The sequence below is a fragment of the Mustela erminea genome, chromosome 7, assembly GCF_009829155.1.
Source record: "Mustela erminea isolate mMusErm1 chromosome 7, mMusErm1.Pri, whole genome shotgun sequence".
In the NCBI taxonomy this organism is placed as follows: domain Eukaryota; kingdom Metazoa; phylum Chordata; class Mammalia; order Carnivora; family Mustelidae; genus Mustela; species Mustela erminea.
The window spans coordinates 89,265,736-89,288,175 of NC_045620.1; the positions used below are offsets into that span (position 1 = coordinate 89,265,736).

Below are 22,440 nucleotides of genomic sequence, written 5' to 3' on the forward strand. Positions count from 1 at the left end.
CACAACTCTGGCCTGGCCTGTGGAAAGGATATGCTGGGGAGGGGGTGGCAAACCCTCAGGATTCTGGGAGGTGGGAGCTTGGGCTACAAAGGGAGTCTTTGGGGCATCTTGTAGGGAGGGGCAGAGCCAGTCCGGACAGTTGCCTGCCCTGGAGCAAGTTTCCCAGCCTCTGTTTTCCTCATTCTTCTCCCTCTACTTGACTCTAGGGACTGTCCCTTCTCTTGTGTGGCCTCTTCCTGGAGGCCGGGACCCGTCCAAGTCTTGAGCTGCTTACCATACGTCCAAACGCAGACACTCAGTGCCTGCTAAGGGGGTCCTAGCCAGGCTCCCCTCCAAGAAACAAAGCCCCAGAGGTATCTGTCCTGAACTCCCACCTCCTTCTAGAAGCCCTGTTGGCAGAGGCCTGTCTGATCCTGGACGGCCCTCGCACTTGTCTCGTCCTTGTGTAGCAGCTGGTGCTGGAACAGCGGTGACTTGCCCTGAGAGGGGGCCCTGCCCAGCCTCGACTGGCAGCTGTCTGCTCCGGCCTCTGTCCACCAGAAGTCTGAGCAGAAATGGAGGCTCTAATCGAGAAAGGCCCTAGTCCGGCAGAAGTCTCTTTACCTCCTCTCCCTCCTGAGGTCCTAATCCCCTCAGGCTCAGGAGGTTGGGCTCTTATCCCCGCCTTTCCCGGCAGATAGTCACCCCCAGCCTGGAGAGGGATACTCAGCCACAAGAGCTTGAGGGTGGGGGGCCAAACACATGGAGTTTCTCCCGATTTTCCAGGTTCTTTTGTGAGGCTCAAGGGTTCACAGATAAGGAGTCACAACTTTAGAAACTTTATGGCCATTATATAGATGTTTGTATGTGTGAAATATTTCACCAGAAAGAAATACACTACATCCACAGGTGGAACGCTGCTCAGCCATGGGAAGAAGCTCTCCAGACGTACCACCGCCGGGATGAACTTCCGGGGAACTGTGCTAGGTGCAAAAAGCTCCCGTGTAGATCACATTCTCAAAATGACAGGATTCGGGAAATGAAGAACACATCAGTGGTTGGCAGGGGGCAGACCAGCCCTGAGGTGGGATACTCCCAGAACAGGCCTCTGGAAGAGGTCCCTCCACTGTAAAGGGGGTGGGGTGGGCAGAGGGCCTTTTTCGCCTCCCTGCTTCCATTATTACCAGCACCTTCCTCTCAGCTGCCAAGAGGGAAACAACTGCTCTTGCCAGGCTGCTCTCCATGGCTCCTCACATACTAAGCCTTGACCAACCTGCATAGCCCATCCTAACACTGGATGCTTTGCCCTTCTCTCCTGGGACCCAGAATGTCTGTAGCTCAGAAAGTTCTGTGTCCACGGCTCCAGCTAGGTGCCGAAGAAGAGATCCTGATAAGGCTATGGGACAGGCTGGGGGAACAGAAGCTGGTGAGACTTGGCCCCCCAGATCCACTAGAGGAAGGTCAGCCTCCCAGCCCACCCTCTGCACACACTTATTTCTGGGTTTCCTGCAGTACCTCAGCGAAAGGGCAGGGAAAAGTTGACTCAGGGTCAGATGATGGCATTTGGAATTCTAGGATTTCTTTGAGAATCAGTGGCCTAACCCATCACGACCAAAAGTACCACTTCCTGACGGTGCTCGGGAGAAGAATGAGGCACAAACAAGTCAGCTGTGAGAGAAAGGGAGCAGGGGACAACAGTAGAAAAGACTTGCCCCAAACAACTCCTCAGTCCCGTTTTTATATAGACAGTAATCAACAGAAGAGCTGAAGAAGGCTACACTTTAATTATATAGCTTGTAGATAAACAACAAGGAAGGCAAAATAAGTCTGGTCAAGCAGTGGAAAGTTTATAGTTGAGCAGGCACATTTAAAGGACTTATCTGGGGGCACCTGGGTGGCTCAGTGGGTTGAGCCGCTGCCTTCGGCTCAGGTCATGATCTCAGGGTCCTGGGATCAAGTCCCGCATCGGGCTCTCTGCTCAGCAGTGAGCCTGCTTCCTCCTCTCTCTCTCTCTGCCTGCCTCTCTGCCTACTTGTGATCTCTCTCTGTCAAATAAATAAATAAAATCTTTAAAATAAATAAATAAATAAATAAAGGACTTATCTGGGGCGCCTGGGTGGCTCAGTGGGTTAAGCTGCTGCCTTCAGCTCAGGTCATGATCTCAGGGTCCTGGGATCAAGTCCCGCATCGGGCTCTCTGCTCAGCAGGGAGCCTGCTTCCCTCTCTCTCTCTCTCCCTGCCTCTCTATCTACTTGTGATTTCTCTCTGTCAAATAAAAAAATAAAATCTTAAAAAAAAAATAAAGGACTTATCTAATTAGCCACAGGTACTGGTGGGGAGGGGAGACAACGGAAAAATGAAGCAGGGGGCGTCCGCCCTGAGCAGGCCAGGCGTTCCCAGCTGCTCGGCTTCAAGGCCCTATATTGTCCTCCCCTCCAGGGGCCTGTTGCCAGTATGTGTTTTTCTTGAGGCTATGTCTCAACATGCTTGGTAACTAGTAGAATTTCTCATGGGTTATATTTTAAGTAATACATTGTTCTGAGGGACAGTTACATAAAAGCATGTACCAAGTGCCCCTAATACACTGGGAACTGAGGCAGCCTGGTGGAGTGGAAAGGCATTATAGTCAGAAAGAACTAAGTTCAAACTGGGTTGGCCCTCTATGAGGCCCTTGACCTGGGGGAGTTCTGGTCTCTATAAGACAGGCTTGCCGTTTATCTTAGTTAGGCAACATGATGCTCCTTCCCCTCCCCTCACCCTTTAATCCTGGAGGCAGCAGCCTGGAGGGAGAGTCCAGGAGCCCAGAAGGAAGGAAACACACACTCCTCTGAACCTGACGAGTGAACAGGTTCTAAAAACCACGAGAGATGGAGACTGGTTGGAGGCCCAGGCAGGCGAAATGGGCATCTCGGCAGCTGCTGTGGCCACGTCTCCTGGGGCTGTCTGCTGTGTGATCCTGGCCCTCAGATGCAAATGGGGGAGCCACGAGGAGGAGGAGGCAGCTGAGTGTTAGGTCTAGACTGAAACCTGAATGACTGAGCTCCCCTGTATATGGTTCGATTAGGAGTGGAGGATTGAGATAGAAATTCAGCTCGGTGGTAACATAGTTGCAGGTTCGCACCCCTGAGTTTGTGATCTGTAAAAACGTGGACCCACGACACAGGTGCACACTTTCATATATGTACTTGTACACTGATACACCCAGGGCACAGACGTCTGTCTCACTCACATAAAGCATATGTGCCCAGTGTGTGCTGGTAAACGTTTAACAGCCAGCTTTCTGGAAGCCTGATCACCTGATTTAGAGCGGTTACTGCTTCCTGTGTTGTAAATATTCCCACCGTGACAATTTTGAGCTGCAATATATTACCTAATGGAAGTGAGAAAGATGTGCCCTGCTAGTTCTTTGTGAGCTAGTGTGAGCCTGTTCCGGCATAACACTGCCAACCTGATTTTCTGGGGTTGCTGCACTGGCCTGAGACCCCACACCTTCCGATGCAGGGGCAGGAGACTAGAAGACCACACCATTTATATTTATAGTCACCCGCCTATACCTGTTTCTGCACTCTGTCCCCCACACTCCTCCTTGCATCTTCTGTCTTATTCCTGGTCGTTCTGCAGGTCTGGAAGAACCCTTCTCTTGCATTCTAGCTGCCAGCCCGGGAGTCCCATCTCCACCTCTAGTAAGGCAGCTCCTTACCCCTCTCCTTTCACTGGTGGAAAGTCAGCTCCAGCTTCATCTCTGCCTTCATTCCAGATCAATAGAGGGAAAGGTCAGTATGACCCCCCCCCCCCCCCAACAATTGGATCCCTTCTCCCGACTTCTGCTCCACCCTGTCCTTCAGCACTTCCTTGTTCATTTCACTCTTGCCTGGGGCCATGGTCCCAGCCTTCTGAATGTCTCCCTGCTCCAGGCTCTTCCCTTCTACTTGTCCTGCTATAAGGAACCTTCCAGATTAAGGATCCTGGGCACAGGGCTGAGGTCACCCTTGTGCTGACAACTTCCCAATTCAGGACAGATTAGGGCTGGATCCCTGAGAGGCCCCTTGACCCCTTCTCCAATTCTTGCTCCCTCAGGCCAGTTTCCCTACTGTTTTCACCAAATGTTTTTTCCCTCGCCAATCTGTTTAGCAGATTGTCTCTGCTACAGAATCTTATTGTTCCCCTCTTTAATGTACAGTGGGGCATTTACTATCTCTTAGGACTGTGATACAGGGTTTTATGGTTTATAAGCACTCTCAAAACTGTTTACGGACCTCCTCTCCTATGCCCTAGACTGAGGGTTAGCTCTGGAAATACAATGAGTGAAAACAGATGTGGTTGTGCTTTCGTGAACCAAGTCAACACAACCTGTAGAGGACCTTGGGTCCCAAAGATCTCTGACCCAAATCAAGTGGATTTGGGAGGGAAGATATTTTCCTGCTATTCCTTTTGCCTGCACCACCCCCAACCCCATTGGAAATCTGGCTTCCCTGGAGCCATGGGGACAAATCTGGCCTCCCTGGAGCCACAGTCTCCAAGACTGTGGCTTGAAGAAGAGGACTTTACCAACCACATGAGCATCATAGGGGCAGTTGTGGGGATGTTGCAAGCCCAGTAAAAAGGGCCATTAAACTATACAAAGCTAAATAGAGGTTAACACTTGTATGTATTGCAACATCTTTATTTCCTTCCTGTAACTAGCACACCCACAGTGAGGAACATACATCTGTGTGAGCCTAGGCTAATGACTTTGACTTCACAGCCTCAGCATCCTCGCTTGTAATAGGTGGTTAAAATTCGCTGATATTTTCATGGGGCTGTTAAAATAATCAAACAAGGAGCACCTGGGTAGTTTAGTTGGTTGTGTGCTCAACTCCTGGTCTCGGCTCGGGTCATGATCTCAGGATTGTGAGATCGAGCCCCACCTGGGGATCTGTGCTTGGCAAGGAGTCGGCTCTGGATTCTCTCTCCCTCTGCCCCCCTCCTCTCAAAAATAAATAAAATCTTTAAGAAAATAATGAAACGAGATAAAAGTACACGAAAGAGTTTTATAGAATTATGATGGACAACGCTGTTAAAGTTTCAGAAATAACAGAGGTAAAACCAATGAATCACTGAAGTAGTAATTAATACAAGTTTACTGCACACATCCCCCCAAAAGACAGTTTGCAAACCAGGGGCACTCAAGCCAAAATGTGGAATGAGGCTCAGAGATACATTGTTATAAAACAGCTTATTTAATAAGAAGACAGTGACTGTTTATTCTTTACTGTGATTGGTTATTGTCTATTGTGTCTGAATGGGATATATCTCAATCGGATGGTGGGGGAGGATCCCATGGAAGCTGGTGGCCTGGAAGTGAGGCAGACAAAGGAGGTAGTAGTTTATTGAATACACTGCAAGGGAGGGGCCCTAGTACAGCAGGGGGGGGGTGGTCAGTAGTGAGGCAGTGAGTGGGGGCTGTTTTTAAAGGTGGAAGTTGAGGTGTGGGGACATACAGAATCCTCCCTTCTTTGGTAACTATGCCTGGTTTTAAGTAGCTCATCGGTCAATGGTCAGCCGATCGGCCTGCCTGTAGTCAGCCAAATGGTCGCTGTAGGGCCCTTCCTGTGGAGGCCGAGGAAAATCAAGGCCATCCCACCTCAGGTTTAGCCTTAGCATAAGTACAGCCATCTCAGACCCCTGTGCCCAAGGCCTCACCTTTCCTCTACTTTACTTTAGTTCCAGGAAGCCCCACTCTACTTTAAGTAAGGCCCACCCTATTTTGGTTCCAGAGACCCCCACCCTGCCTTAGTAACAGGAACCCATAAATACCCCTGCCTTAACTAAGCTCAGGGTCCAAGTCCCTACTCTGCTGCATCAGGTATATTTGGGCCCAAGCTTAAGCTTCTCAAATAAACCCTCGTGTGATTGCATTGGTGCTTGGCTCCTTGGTGGTCTCTGGGACATGAAAACTCGGGCATAACACTTCCTACATTCCATCGCTCAAACCTCTTTGCCTAAAAGCAGTCTGTACAGTGGTAACATTAAAATTTTCTTAAATGATAAGGAATTGGCCAAGGGTTACCTCTTATGAACCTTGGGAAACAATTCAAGCTGTGCTAATGATTTCCAGAGGCCTAAGTAACATATGACCCAGGTCAAGTTAGTCTTGCAAGAGTAGCTAAATTAGGCCTTGTGTGTGACTAGCCTGGGTTTCTCCACTCAAAGGGTTTTCAAAGCTGATCTCTGTTAGCTTCTTTTGCAATTCTGTATTTTTACAATCTCAAGCACACTAGCCACATTTCAAGTGTTCAGCAGTCCCATGTGAGCCACTGTGCTGGGGCAGCACACAGTAATTAGTAATATAAGTAAAATCAGTTAAAATCTGTGTAGTACTTTAAGGTTTCCAAAATCCTTCTGATATTTAACTCTTGTGTTAGTCTGGGTAGGTGAATGTATATCATCTCCATTTTGTGGATGAAAAGCAACAGCAACTGTGTATATTTCACTCAAGATCCTCAGCTAGTAAAGTTAGTAAAGGGGTGAACTCAATCCTTGTCTTTGAATCTGGGCACTTTCTTTTTTTGCTTCCTTTTTTTTTTTTTTTTTTCTTTCTTTTGCTTCCTTTTCTAAACAAGCAATACAAAGGGAAACTACGTTACGTACAGGTCCCAGGGCTCACTGTGCTAGTGTGCAAAAAGGCACAGTCCTTTCTAAATCCACTTACCACGTCCTCTAAAAATCCTGCCCAATTTAAGCTCACCAGAATCTAGGAGTTCCATTATTCTAAAAACATGTGTGTTGGATTAAGCACCTTCTAGCTCTGATGTTTTGCAGATGTAAATGACACAGGTAGACATTAAAAAAAAAAAATCCTGTCTCTCTCTTTGGTATTTTCTATGAGTAGTGATTTACTTTTCAACTACCCTGGAGGGTTACACTGTAGTGTTTCAGCGTCCCAAATAAGTATCTCGTGTGGTAAAGACTCCTCTCTTCCAGTCTAAGAGCGCACATATACGCCAAAGTTTCACACCAAAACATAACCAGACCCAACTGGCTATCAGGGAAAGAAAGCTACTAGTGCAGGGTTTCTCTCAAAGAAGACAGAAGCTACTTGCAGGGTTGGGGAGCAAACAGAGCAGAGACCAGGCGTTTGAGAACTGCCCTGAAAGGACTGGCCGGGAAGGCTGAAGTTCCTTAAGAGATGCGAAGGACAGCTGACCTCCCTCCTGGCCTGACAAGTCCCCACCCTTGGCACAGAACAGCCTGGAGCAGACCATAGAGGCTTGCAGGAGCCCCAGCCCAGCTTCTGAACCTGGCTAGCCCACTTCTCGTTCCCTTTCCCAATCACATGGAAGGAAGATTAGGATGACGGCTGGAGGGCAAAAAAAAGTTTCTCTTCTTTATCCCTGCAAATACCCAGCTCAAATAATTGAACTAAGCAGGTGCTAAGAGCTGACAGCTACTTCAGTGAGTTGCAAGGGCAGACTCCAGAGCTCTTCTCCTTTCAAGGTTCAATTCTAGTAGACTAAATTTTTTTTTTAAGATTTTATTTATTTATTTGACAGACAGATCACAAATAGGCAGAGAGGCAGGCAGAGAGAGGGGGAAGCAGGCTCCCCGCTGAGCAGAGAGCCCGATGCAGAGCTTGATCCCAAGACCCTGGGGATCATGACCGGAGTGGAAGGCAGAGGCTTTAACTCCCTGAGTCACCCAGGCGCCCCTAGTAGCCTAATTTTTTTTAAAAAAAGACTTTATTTATTTGACAGAGAGAACAAGAGAGAGCATAAGCAGGAGGAGCGGGAGGCAGAGGAGAGTGAGAAGCAGGCTCCCCATCCCAAAGGAGCCCTGTGCAGTGCTCTATCCCAAGACACTGGGATCATGACCCCAGTGAAAGGCAGAAGGCAGGTGTTAAACCGACTGAGCCACCCAGGAGCCTTTCACAGCTGAATTTTTAAAAATTAATTAATTAATGAATTTTTAATAAACATATAACGTATTTTTATCCCCAGGGGTACAGGTCTGTGAATCGCCAGGTTTACACATTTCACAGCACTCATCATAGCACAACCCTCCCCAATGTCCATATCCCCACCACCCTCTCCCGTTCCCCCTCCCCCCAGCAACCCTCAGTCTGTTTTTTGAGATTGAGTCTTTTATGGTTTGTCTCCCTCCCAATCCCATCTTCTTTCATTTTTTCTTTTCCTACCCCCCAACCCCCACATTGCATCTCCACTTCCTCATATCAGGGAGATCATATGATAGTTGTCTTTCTCCGATTGACTTATTTCGCTAAGCACAATACCCTCTAGTTCCATCCACGTTGCCACAAATGGCAAGATTTCATTTCTTTTGATGGTTGCATAGTATTCCATTGTGTATATATACCACATCTTCTTTATTCATTCATCTGTTAATGAACATCTAGGTTCTTTCCATAATTTGGCTATTGTGGACATTGCTGCTATAAACATTCGGGTGCACGTGCCCCTTTGGAGCACCACGTTTGTATCTTTAGGATATATACCCAGTAGTGCAATCACTGGGTCATAGGGTAGCTCTATTTTCAGTTTTTTGAGGAACCTCCACACTGTTTTCCAGAGTGGTTGCACCAGCTTGCATTCCTACCAACAGTGTAGGAGGGTTCCCCTCTCACTGCATCCTCGCCAGCATCTGTCATTTCTTGACTTGTTAATTTTAGCCATTCTGACTGGTGTGAGGTGGTATCTCATTGTGGTTTTGATTTGTATTTCCCTGATGCCGAGTGATATGGAGCACTTTTTCATGTGTCTGTTGGCCATCTGGATGTCTTCTTTGCAGAAATGTCTGTTCATGTCCTCTGCCCATTTCTTGATTGGATTATTTGTTCTTTGGGTGTTGAGTTTGCTAAGTTCTTTATAGATTTTGGATACTAGCCCTTTATCTGATATGTCGCTTGCAAATATCTTCTCCCATTCTGTCAGTTGTCTTTTGGTTTTGTTGACTGTTTCCTTTGCTGTGCAAAAGCTGTTGATCTTGATGAAATCCCAATAGTTCATTTTTGCCCTTGCTTCTATTGTCTTTGGCGATGTCCCTAGGAAGAAGTTGCTGCGCTTGAGGTCAAAGAGGTTGCTGCCCAATTTTTAAGGCAGCTCCTCCCCCATCCCTTACGCAGAATGCCCCCCTGCTCAAGGACGCACTGATCACCCCGGGTCCATAGGGCTCTTGAGCAGTACCAACGCGGAAGGCGGAGCTGTGGGCAACTTCCGGGCGCTGGTGGGGAGGGGCGTGGGCAAGGCAGGGACTTGTCCAGTGGGTGGGAGCCCGACACCCGTTTCTGGTTGCTGCGCTTGGAAGCCCGCATCCATCTCCGGAGGCAGGGTACAAGAGGTGCGCAGGAGGCAAGCAGGAGTGTAGAGGAGCCGCTCCGGACAGCGCTCGCCCCGTCTGGGAGTGTTGCCCCGCCCCGCGCACACGCCGTACCCAGTCAACCGCACTGCCCCGCCCCGCACGTGATGGGGGGCGGCGCCCAGCAAGCCGGCAGGGCGGGGGTAGGGGAGAGGAGCAAAGTGCGGCAACTTGGGCGGCGACAGCAGCTAGGGCATGGCGGCTCTCTACGGCGGCGTGGAGGGGTGAGTGCGGCTTCGCGGAGAGAGTCCGGGAGGGGCGGCTGAGAAGCGGCCGGAGGGCGAAAGGCGGGAAGCCCGGGGCCAGGTTGGCATGCTGGTGACCTCCCACCTTAGGGTCCGGCCACTTTGGGCTTCTGCCTTGCGGGGCCTTGTGGTGGAGGGGTGTGTGCACGCGCTTCAGTGCCCGAGGACTTGCGGGACTCTGCGAGTGCACGGCCACACCAGAGGCGCGCGCGGGGGGTCTTTTATGTTTCACGGCGGAACCACACCCCTTTCTCCCACGAATGACCCACTTCCCGGCCCCCCCCCCCACCCCCCGCCAGATCTAGAAGCTCCGGATGGCTGAGAGAGTTGAGCTTGAACAGGTGTCAGGTGTGAAGTTGCTGGGGGGTGAGGGGAGTGGGAGTGTGGTGGAAGCGGGGGACAAAGACCCTTGCCAGAGGGGATCTGGTAGCTACAACAGGCAGCCAACCGAAGTGCTAGCCCGTTCTGATATCTGGAACTCTCCGTCTTGTCAGCATTCCAGATGTACCCTCTGTCATTCTTACATTTTTCCTTCTTAGAAACTTGCTTACTGGACTTCTTGTAATACGGCTTCTTCCTAGGACTATGGGCAAGGCTTTTGCCCAATCTGGGCTTCATTTACCCCATGTGTATAGTGAGAAGGAGGATGAATGACAAGTCCCCTGCCAGCGAAAGCATTCTGTGAATCTGGGTGTGAAATCTGGGCAAATAGAGAGTGGCTCTTGTCACAGCCTGGACACTTACTTTTGAATCCGAGATTAGGATTACTTGTATGCTGTACAGACTCACAGACCCCCATGTCTTTTTATTTATTTATTTTTAAATGTAAATTGTTAAGGTTTATCTCCCCCATCCTGCATCTGTTGCACTTTTTAAAAAAATTCAGTATAGGAGCTTGGGCTCATCGCTGTTATATTCATGTGTAAGATATGACCTGTTTCTCTAGATTGTCAAGAGATTCTTTTGGACTTTGAATCTGCTGCCTTGTTCATTAACTACCCCTCGAAACTTCTTGTCACCTTTGAGGTTGATCAGCAGGTCTTTAGTGTCCTTTTCTGATATTCCCAAGAGTTCTGATCAATAAAGAAACATACATCACGCCACCACAGACCTCCATCCAAACTACCATTTCCCCCAGTAATAAGCATTTCACCATTTGGTTCCTTAAGTAGGTATAAACTCTCTTCTGCCCTCTCATCAGTGTTTCTCCTGAGGGTGTCTTGAAGAACTTGGCAGCTGTAGCTGGACCTTGAAAGGCAGCCTTTAGCTATTATGAAAGAAGCAGAGAGACATGCGCCACTCCCTTTAGTCACATTTCCTGAGAGTTGGCCTGTGCCAAGCAGGAAAATGGATGAAGGATCTGGAGCTTGGCACAGCGGAGTTTGTAGTCTCGTGAGAGGCAGACAGAAAAACAACTATAGGCTCTTATCAGAATCTTTACAATTTATAGGGACACTGATGTGGCCCAATGAATGGAGCTGTGGCGGTAGGCCACACGTCAGAGGTTTCAAGTACTAGATGATAGAGAAGTAGGGTCTTACAGGATAAGTAGGACTTCCCTGAGGGAAGCTGTGCAGAAGCAACATTTCAGTCCAGGAGCATATCAAACCAGAAGTGGGCTTGGGAATGGGAATTGGGTTTGGCAAAGTTGTCACCTGGGCTCTGCCTGGGACTAGGACCCCTGGAGCTTAGCTGTCCCTGTAGGTTTGTCAGAGCAAGACTGAGTGCCCCTTTGTGTTCTCTAGGGGAGGCTCACGGTCCAAGGTCCTTTTACTCTCAGAGGACGGGCAGATTGTGGCAGAAGCAGATGGACTCAGCACAAATCACTGGGTAAAGACCACACTGAGGGACTGGTGGGTTTCTTTGTGGTTGTGGTTTTATTCTCTGTAACTCCCGTCAAGATGGTGGCTGGGGCCGAGTTTAACAGCCTGTAGGGGCAACATGGGTCATGCAAGACTTTGTAACTCCTCCTTCCCTTGATTGGGGCCAGCTAATCGGGATAGACAAGTGTGTGGAGAGGATCAACGAGATGGTGAACAGGGCCAAACTGGAAGCAGGGCTGGATCCTCTGGTCCCTCTACGAAGCCTGGTGAGTCTGGGGTCGATCCTGGGAATGAAGGCACAGAAACACAGCGATTTTGCCTAGGTGAGTCTGAAGACTGCAGGATGAAAGGCTTTGAGGGCTTAGTCTCTGGTCTAGAAATACATGTTCTCATTCATTCTTATGGCTTCAGTTGTCACCTACAAGCCATAAGGATGGGAAGAGCCCAGGGCTTTGGAGAACCACAGAGACCCTGGTTTGAATACCAGTTTTGTCACTCAACATCTGTGAGACCCTTAGCAGGCTACTTACCTCCACCAAGCTTCGGTCTCATTTGGGAAATGCAGGTAACGGTAGCTACCTCAGTGGTCAGCTAAGAATAATGGCATGGTACATCCCAAAGTGCTTAGCGTAGAGCCGTAGAGCTGTAAGCACTCCTTTAATGTCCACTGTGAGTCTCAGCTCAGATGTTTCTCTCCAGTTGCTGGGGCTCCGACTGCCCCCTGGCGGCAGCCTCAATGACAGTTCTGCAGGCACAGCTAAACCCCTTGTAGTCCACACCAAGCCCACCTCCTCTGCTTGCTCTCTTGCCTGACTTTTCCCTTAAGGGTACTGTTAACCCTCCCACCCCCCAAACTTGGCAGTGTTGAGTCCCCTCTCTGGGTTCATACCCAGACCAGGTTCTTCTTGCCGCCAGCAGCACCTGGTGGGTCTTCGTGTGGGGCGGCAGGAGGACTGGAGCTGGCTAAGCAGGGTGTGCCCAGATGTACAGAGTTGGGGTAGACACCAGGAAGGGAGGGGTTGGAGAAGGGAGCTGGGTCTGGTCACTTTGCTCACTCGCTCCCATCCCACACGGCCTAGGGCTTGTCCCTGAGCGGTGGGGAGCAGGAGGACGCACTGAGGGTCCTGACAGAGGAGCTGAAGAACCGATTTCCCCACCTGAGCGATAGCTACTTAATTACCACAGACGCCGCAGGCTCCATCGCCACAGCAACGGAGGCTGGTGAGGAGGAGGGCGGGGTGAGGTTGAGAACTGGTTTTCTGGGGAAAGCCCCTTGGTTGGAGCTGACGGAACTTGTCCAGCAGTACCTGGAAGGTGGCCTCCAGCACACCCCGTGCTCTTCTCCCTGCTCTTTTTATTGGCTTAAGTCCCCCTGCCAGAGCACCAACTGGACAGAAGGTGGTGGGGGGCAGAACTGTATCTGTCAGCCTGGAGACTCTGCTCCAGAGGAGGGAGCCCCCGGGGTGGTACGGGGGTGAGGCTGGCTGGGAGAGCAGTTAAGGGCCAAGAAGAAAACTGGGCGGAGCTCTGTGCTAGTGCAAAAGGCCTGGTATCCTGAGCTCAGCATTTGAAGCTCTGCTCCTGTTTTATGAGTAGTACCATCTTAGAGAAATTATGGAACTCGTGGGTTTCAATGCCCTCCTCTATGAAATGGAGGTAACTGTATTCACAAATGAGATTTAGGATGTTGAATGAGTATCACTGTGTGAACAGGGTCTAGCGTGATCGTTGGTTCTTAATAGATAGATAGTGGTAAGTCAGGTAGTCACTTAGCTTGGCAAGGAGGCTGGCTTATGTTCCTCTTCGTCTCTCAGAGAAGGGCTCTGTATAGACTGGAGCTCTTTGAGACTCAGGCCGTCCACTTTCAGGTGGGAAACTAGCTGGGCTCACTTTTCTGTACAAGACTGGGTGATGATCCCGGGGCTGGTTTCTGCCCTCTTTCCTCAGTCAGAAGCTGTGTGCTCCGTGCAGGGCCTTGGCCACACTGAGCCTCCCTATGCCCTTTCCCCAGGTGGGATCGTGCTCATCTCTGGGACAGGTTCCAACTGCAGGCTCATCAACCCCGATGGCTCGGAGAGTGGCTGTGGTGGCTGGGGCCACATGATGGGGGACGAGGGCTCAGGTGAGTCCATGCCAGCCGGGCCTGGCTCTGGGGCCCTGGACCCTTCCGTTCCTGCAGCTCTCTGTCTTCCTCTCCCCTGACCTTGGCCACCAACCCCTTGTGGCTCTCCAGGGATAGCTCCTGAAAAGATCCTCTGAGTCCAGGGTAATGACTGAGAGAACACAGAGATGCGATGGCAGACTCGCGGCTGACCTTGGACGAGTGGCCGACCTTGGTCTGCAGCGGTGATCTGTATCCAGATTCAGATTCAAGCCTCGGTATAATAGTTGTTGTCCACCTGTGTGGACTTTTGGAATCCTTAGGAAGGAACTGACACTATAAAGGTTAAGGCCACAGGTGCCAGGACATGCTGGACCAGTCTGCTAATAGGAAAGGGCTATAGAAACTCCTCCTGCATGACCTCTTTGTAGGTAGTAGGTATACCTAGGGGCCTCTGGGGCCAGCTCATTGGCAGTGACTGCAGTGGTCTTTGTGACAGCGGACTCTCCTTGTCTTTGTTTTTGGGTAGGAGCTGGTGTGACTTGGCCTTACCTATTGTTTTCCCCCTTGCTTCCCTTTTGTGGATAGGTCATACAGTTGAAATCGGGGCACCTAATTTGCTGTAATGCCCAAGCTGGTCACTAAACTGTCTAGGTCTGAGTTTCCTGATCTGTGGACTCAGGGAGATCGTCCCATCTTAGCCCTCTCTGCCCTCCACAGCCTACTGGATTGCACACCAAGCAGTGAAAATAGTGTTTGACTCTATCGACAACTTGGAGGTGGCTCCTCATGACATTGGCTTCATGAAATACATCATGTTTGACTATTTCCAGGTACCTTCCCCTGCCTCTGGTGAATATGCGCCCCTGGGATGGGGCAGTGGCATACTGAGCAGGAGTGAATGTAGGAGAAGAACTGGGTGAGCTGAAGGGAAGTTGGGGTGAATTGTGGGTCAGAGCTGGAGGTTGGAGAAATTCTAGGTGAGGACAGGATTCATGATAACGTGGGTGGTGTGTGCCAAGGGGAGAATGTCAGGCACGTGGAATGGGCAGGCTGGGGCCAAATGGTTAGCTAGAATTCATGCTTGGGCAGCTAGGCCCTGCTGGGAGGTGAAGGTAGATGCCGTTTCAGGCTGGAGCGAGAAGTGCTGGGTGAGGTCAGGAGGCAGGGTACTCAGACTGAACTGCTTCTGGCCCATATGGGTCAGGGAGGAGAGCCCGTTAAAGAGGGAGGGTTCTTGGGGGAGGTGTAGCCTCCTACCCAGGGCTTTCCTCAGTCTGGGCCATGCGTATTTGTAGTGGAGTAGGAAACAGCTATTTTTAGCTGAACCCAAAGTAAAAGGGAAGAGGAGAAGGAAGGTAAGTCTACCCAATAGACCTCTGTGCATGGCAGCTGCTTATGTGTGCTGGGGATGGACTCAAGGAAGGAGATTAGAGATGCTGGAAGGCAGATCTGTATAGGGAGGGAGGAGGAAGACAAATCCCTTTCGATAGTAGCTGCTGTGGGAGATGCAGTTAAGCTACCCCAACCCAACAGATTGGTTCTAAACCCAGTTGGTGGGTCTCCCACGCCATCTATTACCCTTAGGCGTTCTCACAAAGTCATTACAAGAATTAAATGAGATTGTATGCAGAATATGCTTACTGTATTGCTGTAAGTGCTCACATTGAGAGCCCGCCTTCTTCGTTTAGTGTGTGCTCTGGGAAAGTGCCCCTCCCTTAGGACCTGCAGAGGCCATTTGTTAGAGTGAGAGAAGGACTTTCTGTGGTCAGAGAGGTTTGGGAGAAACAAGCAGATTTCTCGGTGCAGGACTTCACAGGGCCTTTTGATTTGCGAATGCACCCTGTGACTTGGAGAGTTGTGACATGCAGTAGTCCTTAGATTCCTCTCGTCAAAGAAATCTTTTCAGGAGCACCTCTAAGAACTACAGAACACACTTTCGTGCTCACAGATCTGTGCCCTGTGCTGTATGTATCCAGGCTCATCTGTAAGGAGTGATGGGATTCATGTGGGGAAAACAAAGAACCTACCTCAAATGAGAAATCTCAAATCTTTGTACTTTCTAGAGCTTAAACAAATCAAACATTATTCCAGCTTCTCAGAGACATTAGGAAGATCAACTTGGGTGGGCAGACTGTGCATTTTTCTTTGCTTCTGATGACTCTCTGTGCCCCTTTCTCTGTCTCTCAGGTGTCAGACCGGCTAGGAATCCTCACCCACCTGTATAGGGACTTTGATAAATGCCGATTTGCTGGGTTTTGCCAGAAAATTGCAGAAGGTACTGGAGGGGTGGGTACAGGGTTTTATTTGGTTTTGTTCCCCAAAGTTTTCCCTTATTATAGGATGGAATGGGGTTCATATGAGAACTAGAAGCTAATTTCCCTTTGACCAAGTGACTTCAGTTCTCTGCCCTCATGCAGCTTGGTACTAGGATGCCTTGGGCTGGAGCCAGAAGGACATGTGGGGTGCACTGATAATTGTTTTATATTATCTCTGATTTTCTTGACGGCTGTCATGGCTTGGGGAGGCCGTGTGTCTGTTTCCGAGAAATGTATGAAGCAGTTGTCCTTTGGGCAAATCTGTAATTAAAACAAACAAAAACTAAAGATATCTGAAGAACTAGGAGATCATAGAGAGGTTTGGCATGGTGGGTTGGCGTGGGGGGGCGCTAATGCTCAGGAAAAGCTAAACCGTAGGGCTTGCTTGTCTCCACAGTGCTGTTTCTCCACTATAAGGTTCATACTCCCCTCACTTGGATTCCTGCAGTGTAACTGCATTGTAGGCCTCTCTTGCTGTACTGAGGCCCTTTTGGAGCAGAGCTGGGTGGGGGGCAGACCGCAGACTATTGGATGGTGGGTGGGGCAGGAGCACGCCAGCCCGCTGCTCAAGTAGGGTCCCCAGAGATGAGACACCTTCGGGGACAGACTCAGTAAGCTGGAGTACAGACCAGATGCTACTGTGCTCCTCTAGTGGGGGCTGCCCTTCTGCGCCTGGAGTGACCCACCTCAGGACAGGACACCCCTGCTCGGGTGGAAGTACCTGGTTGGGGCAGGGCAGTAAGGATGGAGGACCGTTTTTGGAGGCTTGTCTCCCTACATGCCATGAGGTGGGCATCTATTCCTAATTTAGAGCTTTGCTAGTTCTAGGTGCTCCTCCTGTTTCTCCCCTGCAACAGGTACTCACCAGCTCCCTTCCCCCCCATCTCGCCCCAGGTGCTCGGGAGGGGGACGCCCTCTCCCAGTTTATCTTCAGGAAGGCTGGGGAGATGCTGGGCAGACACGTGGTGGCAGTGTTGCCTGAGATCGACCCGGTAAGTCGATGGGAAATGAAATCTGGATGTTGCTGGGCCAGATATGGCTCTTTCCCATTAGGGATGAGACTGTCCCATCAAACTCTGTAAAGAGGGGCATGATTTTAAATGGACTTAGGGTGTGAGAAGAACTCTGTATAGTCTCTAACACGTAAGAGCTCTCGGGTCTGGTGCCTCTCCTCTGTGGCTGGCCCGAAGCCTGTGTTTATATATAGTCCACTGCTTGAACACGGTGCATGTTTCCATCCATTTCCCCCGCTTCTCTTTCCTGCCTCTGTATTGTTGCTTCACCTTTTTCCCTTCCATTCTCTCTCTTGGCTTTTTGAGTCTCCCTGTTTTCCTCCCTTTTCAACCCTTTTCTTCAGTCCACCTGGCTAGAGGGAGAGTATCTGGGAGCGGGTGGGCTGGTCTTAGGAGACCATCTGCTTCAGCGTTGGAGAGGTGTGGTCGCCCCAGTGTCCATTACTGCTCTTCGCCAGGTCTTGTTTCAGGGGGAGATGGGCCTACCCATCCTGTGTGTGGGCTCTGTGTGGAAGAGCTGGGAGCTGCTGAAGAAAGGTGAGCCTGGGGTGGGTGATAGACGGGTCGAGGGTGGGGTTACTCGGGAAAGCTGCTTGTCCCAGGGGGAAGACTTGAGACCTGGCTCCTGAGGCCTGCACAGGCCACAGCCCTCCGCCCATAGTCTGCCAGGGAGCCCTTTTACGGTGTCTCACCCAGCTTCCCTGAACTCTTAAAAGATGTTTTTGTTTTAAAGGATTTATTAAATACACACCACTTCTTAAAAATTAAAGACAGACCTCCCTTGAGATCAGAGCTTCTGGCCAGCATGTGGTGACCTCTGTAGTCAACACAGTTGCAGCCAGAAGGTAGAAGAGAGGCCTTCTTCACCCTTGAAGTGTTGGTTCATGTAGCTGTGTCATTAGACACAGAATGTATAATCAGAATGTCATTAGACATTCTGAAGCAGTTGGGAGGACCCTCTTGCTTCCTTGGAGTTCCCAGCACTGTACCTGCTGGCTGCAGGTTCTAGTATCCAAAGGCCATTACCGCGTTCCTGTCCCCTGGTGCCCTGCCTGTTAGGGACTTGGTGCGTGGGCCTCTTGGGGACCTGCACAGGAATGCCTCAGGGCCTGGGCTTCTCCCTTCCCTCCGTGTCACTGTCCCACCTTCTCCTGGTCTCGACCAGGGAGAGCTGGTCTACTCTCACCTCCACCCTCCACCCTCTACCCTCTCTCCCTTCAGGTTTCCTTCTGGCGCTGACCCAGGGCCGAGAGACCCAGGCCCAGAACTCCTTCTCTGGCTTCACCCTACTGAAGCTGCGACATTCCTCTGCCCTGGGTGGGGCCAGCCTCGGGGCCAGGCACATCGGACATCGCCTCCCCATGGACTATGCTGCCAACGCTGTTGCCTTCTACTTCCACACCTTCTCCTAGGGAGCTGGCCCTGGCTCCACCCCGCCTAGCACCATGTGCCGCACAAGAGGAAGCTTTGGGCTTGTCTTGACTCATTAAACCAGACAAGCCTAGCACTGTGGACATTGGGTGCTGGAAAGGAGGCTTTTTTTTTCCTTTTTAAAAAAACAAACAAACACATATAAAAGAAAATAAATGCACTTTATCCACTCCCCAATTAGATTGTGTTGTCAAGCACACTTGCTGTGTATATCCTGAGTGCATCTACCAGTGGCCATCCCAGAGAGCTCAGGAACAGTTCTAGGTCAGAACTTACAGCCCGGTGCCCTGCTGCTTGGCGCTTGGTTTGCCATCTGCTCACCATACAGTTGGGCAGAGAATTCATGTGTGCCATCCCTCCCCACTGCCCCCAACCTTAGCATACCTCTACGCTGCGCTGCTGCTAGTTAACTGTGACCTCAGTTTCTCCTATCCAGGTGAGTAATGATTCCTGCCCAGCTGTTTTTCCTGGAACCGAGTGTTCTCTGTGGAGAGCATCACTGGGAGTAACTTTAGACACTTTATACCCTCTCGTAATGGTCCCAATAGGATTTAGGAGAGAGGACCATTCTGGTCTGGGAGAATTCCCTCACTGGATTTGGTGCTCATAGGTAAGTGGTACATGTTGCAGTTTTTCCCCTATGAAAGCATTCTTGAGAGGTTGGGAAGATGACTGAGTTCTAAGAAGGCCAATTAGACACAACTAGGTGGCCTGTTTATTCCTTGTGACTTCCAGCCTGGCTCTGGTTATAATACGACATCCTGCATTTGTTGTGTGACACGAATGATGAACATTGGTGAAGAGCAAACGTGACTCCTGTCCTCTGGATACTGTTACTGGTTTAATGAGTCAAGACAAGCCCAAAGCTTCCTCTTATGCGGCACATGGTGCTTGGTGAACTGAAGATACAATCTTGACCTGCAACAGCTGCCTCTCTGGGTGTTCAGAGCATAAGGTATTTGAAGGCATGGAACATGTGCACCAGTTAGTCTAGATCTTGTTTTCAACTAAGATCTTTGTCTTCCTCCTCCATCAGGTGTCTGATTCAGTAGGTCAAGAAGAGGTGGAAATGTTCATTTCTACCAAATATCTTGGGTGAGTTGGGCTGTAGAGGTCCAGGATCTGCACTGGAGGGAGCTCTACCCTAGAGCTTTTGGGTGCTGATTAAACCCTTGAAGAGGTCTTGGATGCTTGTTTCTCAAGTCAAGTGACACTTCTTTCACAGTGTAGAACAGAGCGGCAGTGGCTCTCCCGTTGGCCCTAGCCCAACCCAACAAGCCGGGATTTTGACAATAAGAACTCAAGCCAAGTCCCTTCTGAGGAAACAGCCAGCCATTTTCACATCTCCTGTGGTCCAAACTACTAGGGGCCAGCTCTCAGCAAGTCCCATACATCTTCTGGTAAAAAGCTTGCAGTGAGGAGAAAGACACAGAGGAGGGGTCTTTGCTATATCTCACAGTCCTAACAACACTTATTAATGTGCAGGGAACTTTGAAGGTGTTTTGTTTTAAGATTTATTTACTTTAGAGAATGCTTGAGCAGGAGGGGTGGGGGTGGGGGGAGAGAGAAAAATCTCAGACTTCATGCTTAGTGCAGAGTCTGATGTGGGGCTCAATGACCCTGAGATCACAACCTGAGCCATAAAAGGAGTTGGGCACCTAATCAACTGCACCACCAGGCGCCCCTGGAGAAGTTTTTTTACATGATCCTGGGACCAGGAACAAGCCGTATTTTGGATTTAGAATCTAAAATCTCATTGGTGGAGAGTTTATACATAGAATATAAACAAAGAGTTAATATTCTTCAAGAATATGGCCATCTCTTTTCCTTACCATTGTCGAGGCTCTACTATCCCAGTGGGAGAGCTGAGCAAGGAGCATATTTTGATTTTTTTAGTCCTGGTACATAAGAATTAAATACATATGAGTTGAAAAAAAAAAAGCAGTGGGGTGCCAGGGTGGCTCATTTGGTGAGAGCCCAACTTGTGATTTCTGTTTGGGTCACGATCTCAGGATTATGGGATCGAGTCCTGCATCCGGGCTCTGTGCTCAGTGGGGGTCTGCTTGGGATTCTCTCTCTCCCTTTTTCTCTGCCGCTTCCCCAACTTGAGCACGCACTGTCTCTTTTTCATAAATAAATCATTTTAAAAAATAATATAAAAGTGTACAAGATCCAATGTGTTCCTAGTTCCTTTAGCCAGAGATGTGATGAAATGGCTTACTTTCCAGTTAGTAAGACTCTGTTACCAGAAGTTGTGGTGCAGAAAGTCATTTTTGATGAGTTTCTTCACCTTTCTTCCCAAGTCATTTTTTTTTTTTTTAAAGATTTTATTTATTTGACAGACAGAGATCACAAGTAGGCAGAGAGGCAGGCAGAGAGAGAGCAGGAAGCAGGCTCCCTGCTGAGCAGAGAGCCTGATGTGGGGCTTGATCCCAGGACCCTGGGATCATGACCTGAGCCGAAGGCAGAGGCTTTGACCCACTGAGCCACCCAGGCGCCCCTTCCCAAGTCATTTTTGATGAGTTTCTTCCCCTTTCACTTACACTTTCTGGATAAAAGGAGCAATTAATGGGATTCCATCCTATCAAGGCATCAGAGATGAGCCTGTAACAGCCTTGTGACAGGCAAGAGCTTAGAACAAGAACTGGACTCAAATGAAGCCCACGCTCCTTTAATAATCCATGGTGATTTCATGACCAGCACAGCCTCCTCATCCATCACATCCATTCAGCAAACACAGAATGTCATATGGCTGTGAATGGTGCTCTGAGGATTAAAAATGAGTACCTTATCCCAACTGAGAAGTTGGCATAAATTTATGGAACTGCCTACTTACAATATCTGCTTTTCTGTAATGTATTCTACTTCAAGTAAGGTTAATGAAATGGTTTAAGTGAATGAGTAAGACACACATCTTCAAGGATGTGCATAGTCCAGGCCTTGTGTATGCGTAACTAGAGTATCTCAGAAAGCGCTCCACAGGCAAGTCTGCTCAGCTCTTTCCCCTGCCTGGTTTTAGGAAGGCAGTGAACAAATCAAATCAAATCAAATCAAAATGCACGGGCCATGGTCTGGTCCCATGATCTTTCTGCCACGTGATAAAGCCCCTCCAAGAATCCCTGGGAGGTTCGAGTTAGGTGTAAACCGAATAAATATGAATTACCAAATATCCCTCCAAACAATGGATGATGCCCGCTTGTTAACCCAGTAGGCCGGGTACCTAGGACAGTGTTTGGTAGTTAGAAGGCTCTCAACCTTGTGCAGTAGTTGAAAGGCAGATTCAGAAGCTTTCCTTGTTTTCCAGATAGGAGTCAGTTTTCCCCTGAAGCCGGAAGATAACAGCTATCCAATTTCCTTCCAAGTCCAAGGATTTCCTGTTACGACCTTTGTTCAAAGCTGTACACATGACTGTGCGCATTACTGCCACTATGTATTAAGCACCTTCCTTGTGCCGGGCAGTATTCTGAAATTAAATTCAGTCTAATTTACACAGCAGTCCTAGGAGGGAAGAGCCGCGTCTTTATAGATAAACTGAGGTGCAGGCTGAAGGCACTAAGAAAGTGCTGGAGGTGGGATTCACTCAGGCCTGCAGCTTCCAAACCAATGCTTTTACCACTTCGTAACACTATTTAGAAAGGAAAATGATGCAGCTAAACCCATGATCCATCTTGAGACTGAAATCTCTCATGAGGGGTGCCTGGGTGGCCAAGTCTCTTGGTTTCAGCTCAGGTCATGATCTCTGGATTATGAGACCAAGGCCCGTATCAGGCTTTGTGCTCAGCAGGGAGTCTGCTTGAGCTTCTCGCTCCCTCTCCCTCTGACCCCTCCAGCCCCTTCTCAAATAAATAAGTCTTTAAAAAAAAAAAAAACCTCTCACAAAAACACACCACACACACACAATCACCCAACCATAAGAAAAACAGTAGCACTGCCAGCAAGTAAATGCATTTTATTCTCATTTTATTGAGACTTTTTTCCACAGCTGCCATTTGGTTTATATAGCAAAATTTTTAAAAAGTAACTTTCCCCCCATTTTTGCTATTTTTATGAAAATCATTTTCTTCGATTGTAAAGCCCTGCCCCTCCCCCAAAGACATTAATAACTACCACATCATGTGTATTTAGAGGAGAAAAAAGGAACAAAAACAGCTGTTAAACACTTGTGAAACAGGGATCAAA

The 22,440-nt window shown here is 49.3% G+C and overlaps 1 protein-coding gene across 3 annotated transcripts; it reads left to right on the plus strand.

Annotated features, from left to right (window-relative positions):
- Nucleotides 1-9,249: 9,249 nt before the first annotated feature.
- NAGK (N-acetylglucosamine kinase) lies at nucleotides 9,250-18,403 on the plus strand. Of its 3 annotated transcripts, none has more exons than XM_032352406.1 (10): nucleotides 9,250-9,554; nucleotides 11,321-11,405; nucleotides 11,566-11,664; nucleotides 12,478-12,619; nucleotides 13,410-13,520; nucleotides 14,220-14,332; nucleotides 15,690-15,788; nucleotides 16,712-16,809; nucleotides 17,289-17,367; nucleotides 18,052-18,256. In XM_032352406.1, exons 1-9 carry the CDS (start codon nucleotides 9,526-9,528, stop codon nucleotides 17,359-17,361), a joined length of 849 nt encoding a protein of 282 aa, XP_032208297.1. In that variant the 5' UTR covers nucleotides 9,250-9,525; the 3' UTR covers nucleotides 17,362-17,367; nucleotides 18,052-18,256. The 3 variants fall into 3 exon arrangements, with proteins under 3 accessions (XP_032208297.1, XP_032208295.1, XP_032208296.1); XM_032352404.1 differs by having other exon boundaries at nucleotides 9,251-9,554; nucleotides 16,675-16,809; nucleotides 18,052-18,403; XM_032352405.1 differs by having other exon boundaries at nucleotides 9,256-9,554; nucleotides 15,690-15,777; nucleotides 18,052-18,403.
- Nucleotides 18,404-22,440: the final 4,037 nt, after the last annotated feature.

Bases quoted from the DNA above. Each gene is read 5' to 3' on its own strand.
- NAGK (XM_032352404.1), top strand. From the start codon at position 9,526: ATGGCGGCTCTCTACGGCGGCGTGGAGGG. The intron at 9,555-11,320 runs GTGAGTGCGGCT...TGTGTTCTCTAG, and splicing joins CTCTACGGCGGCGTGGAGGG to GGGAGGCTCACGGTCCAAGG. The intron at 12,620-13,409 runs GTGAGGAGGAGG...CCCTTTCCCCAG, and splicing joins CGCCACAGCAACGGAGGCTG to GTGGGATCGTGCTCATCTCT.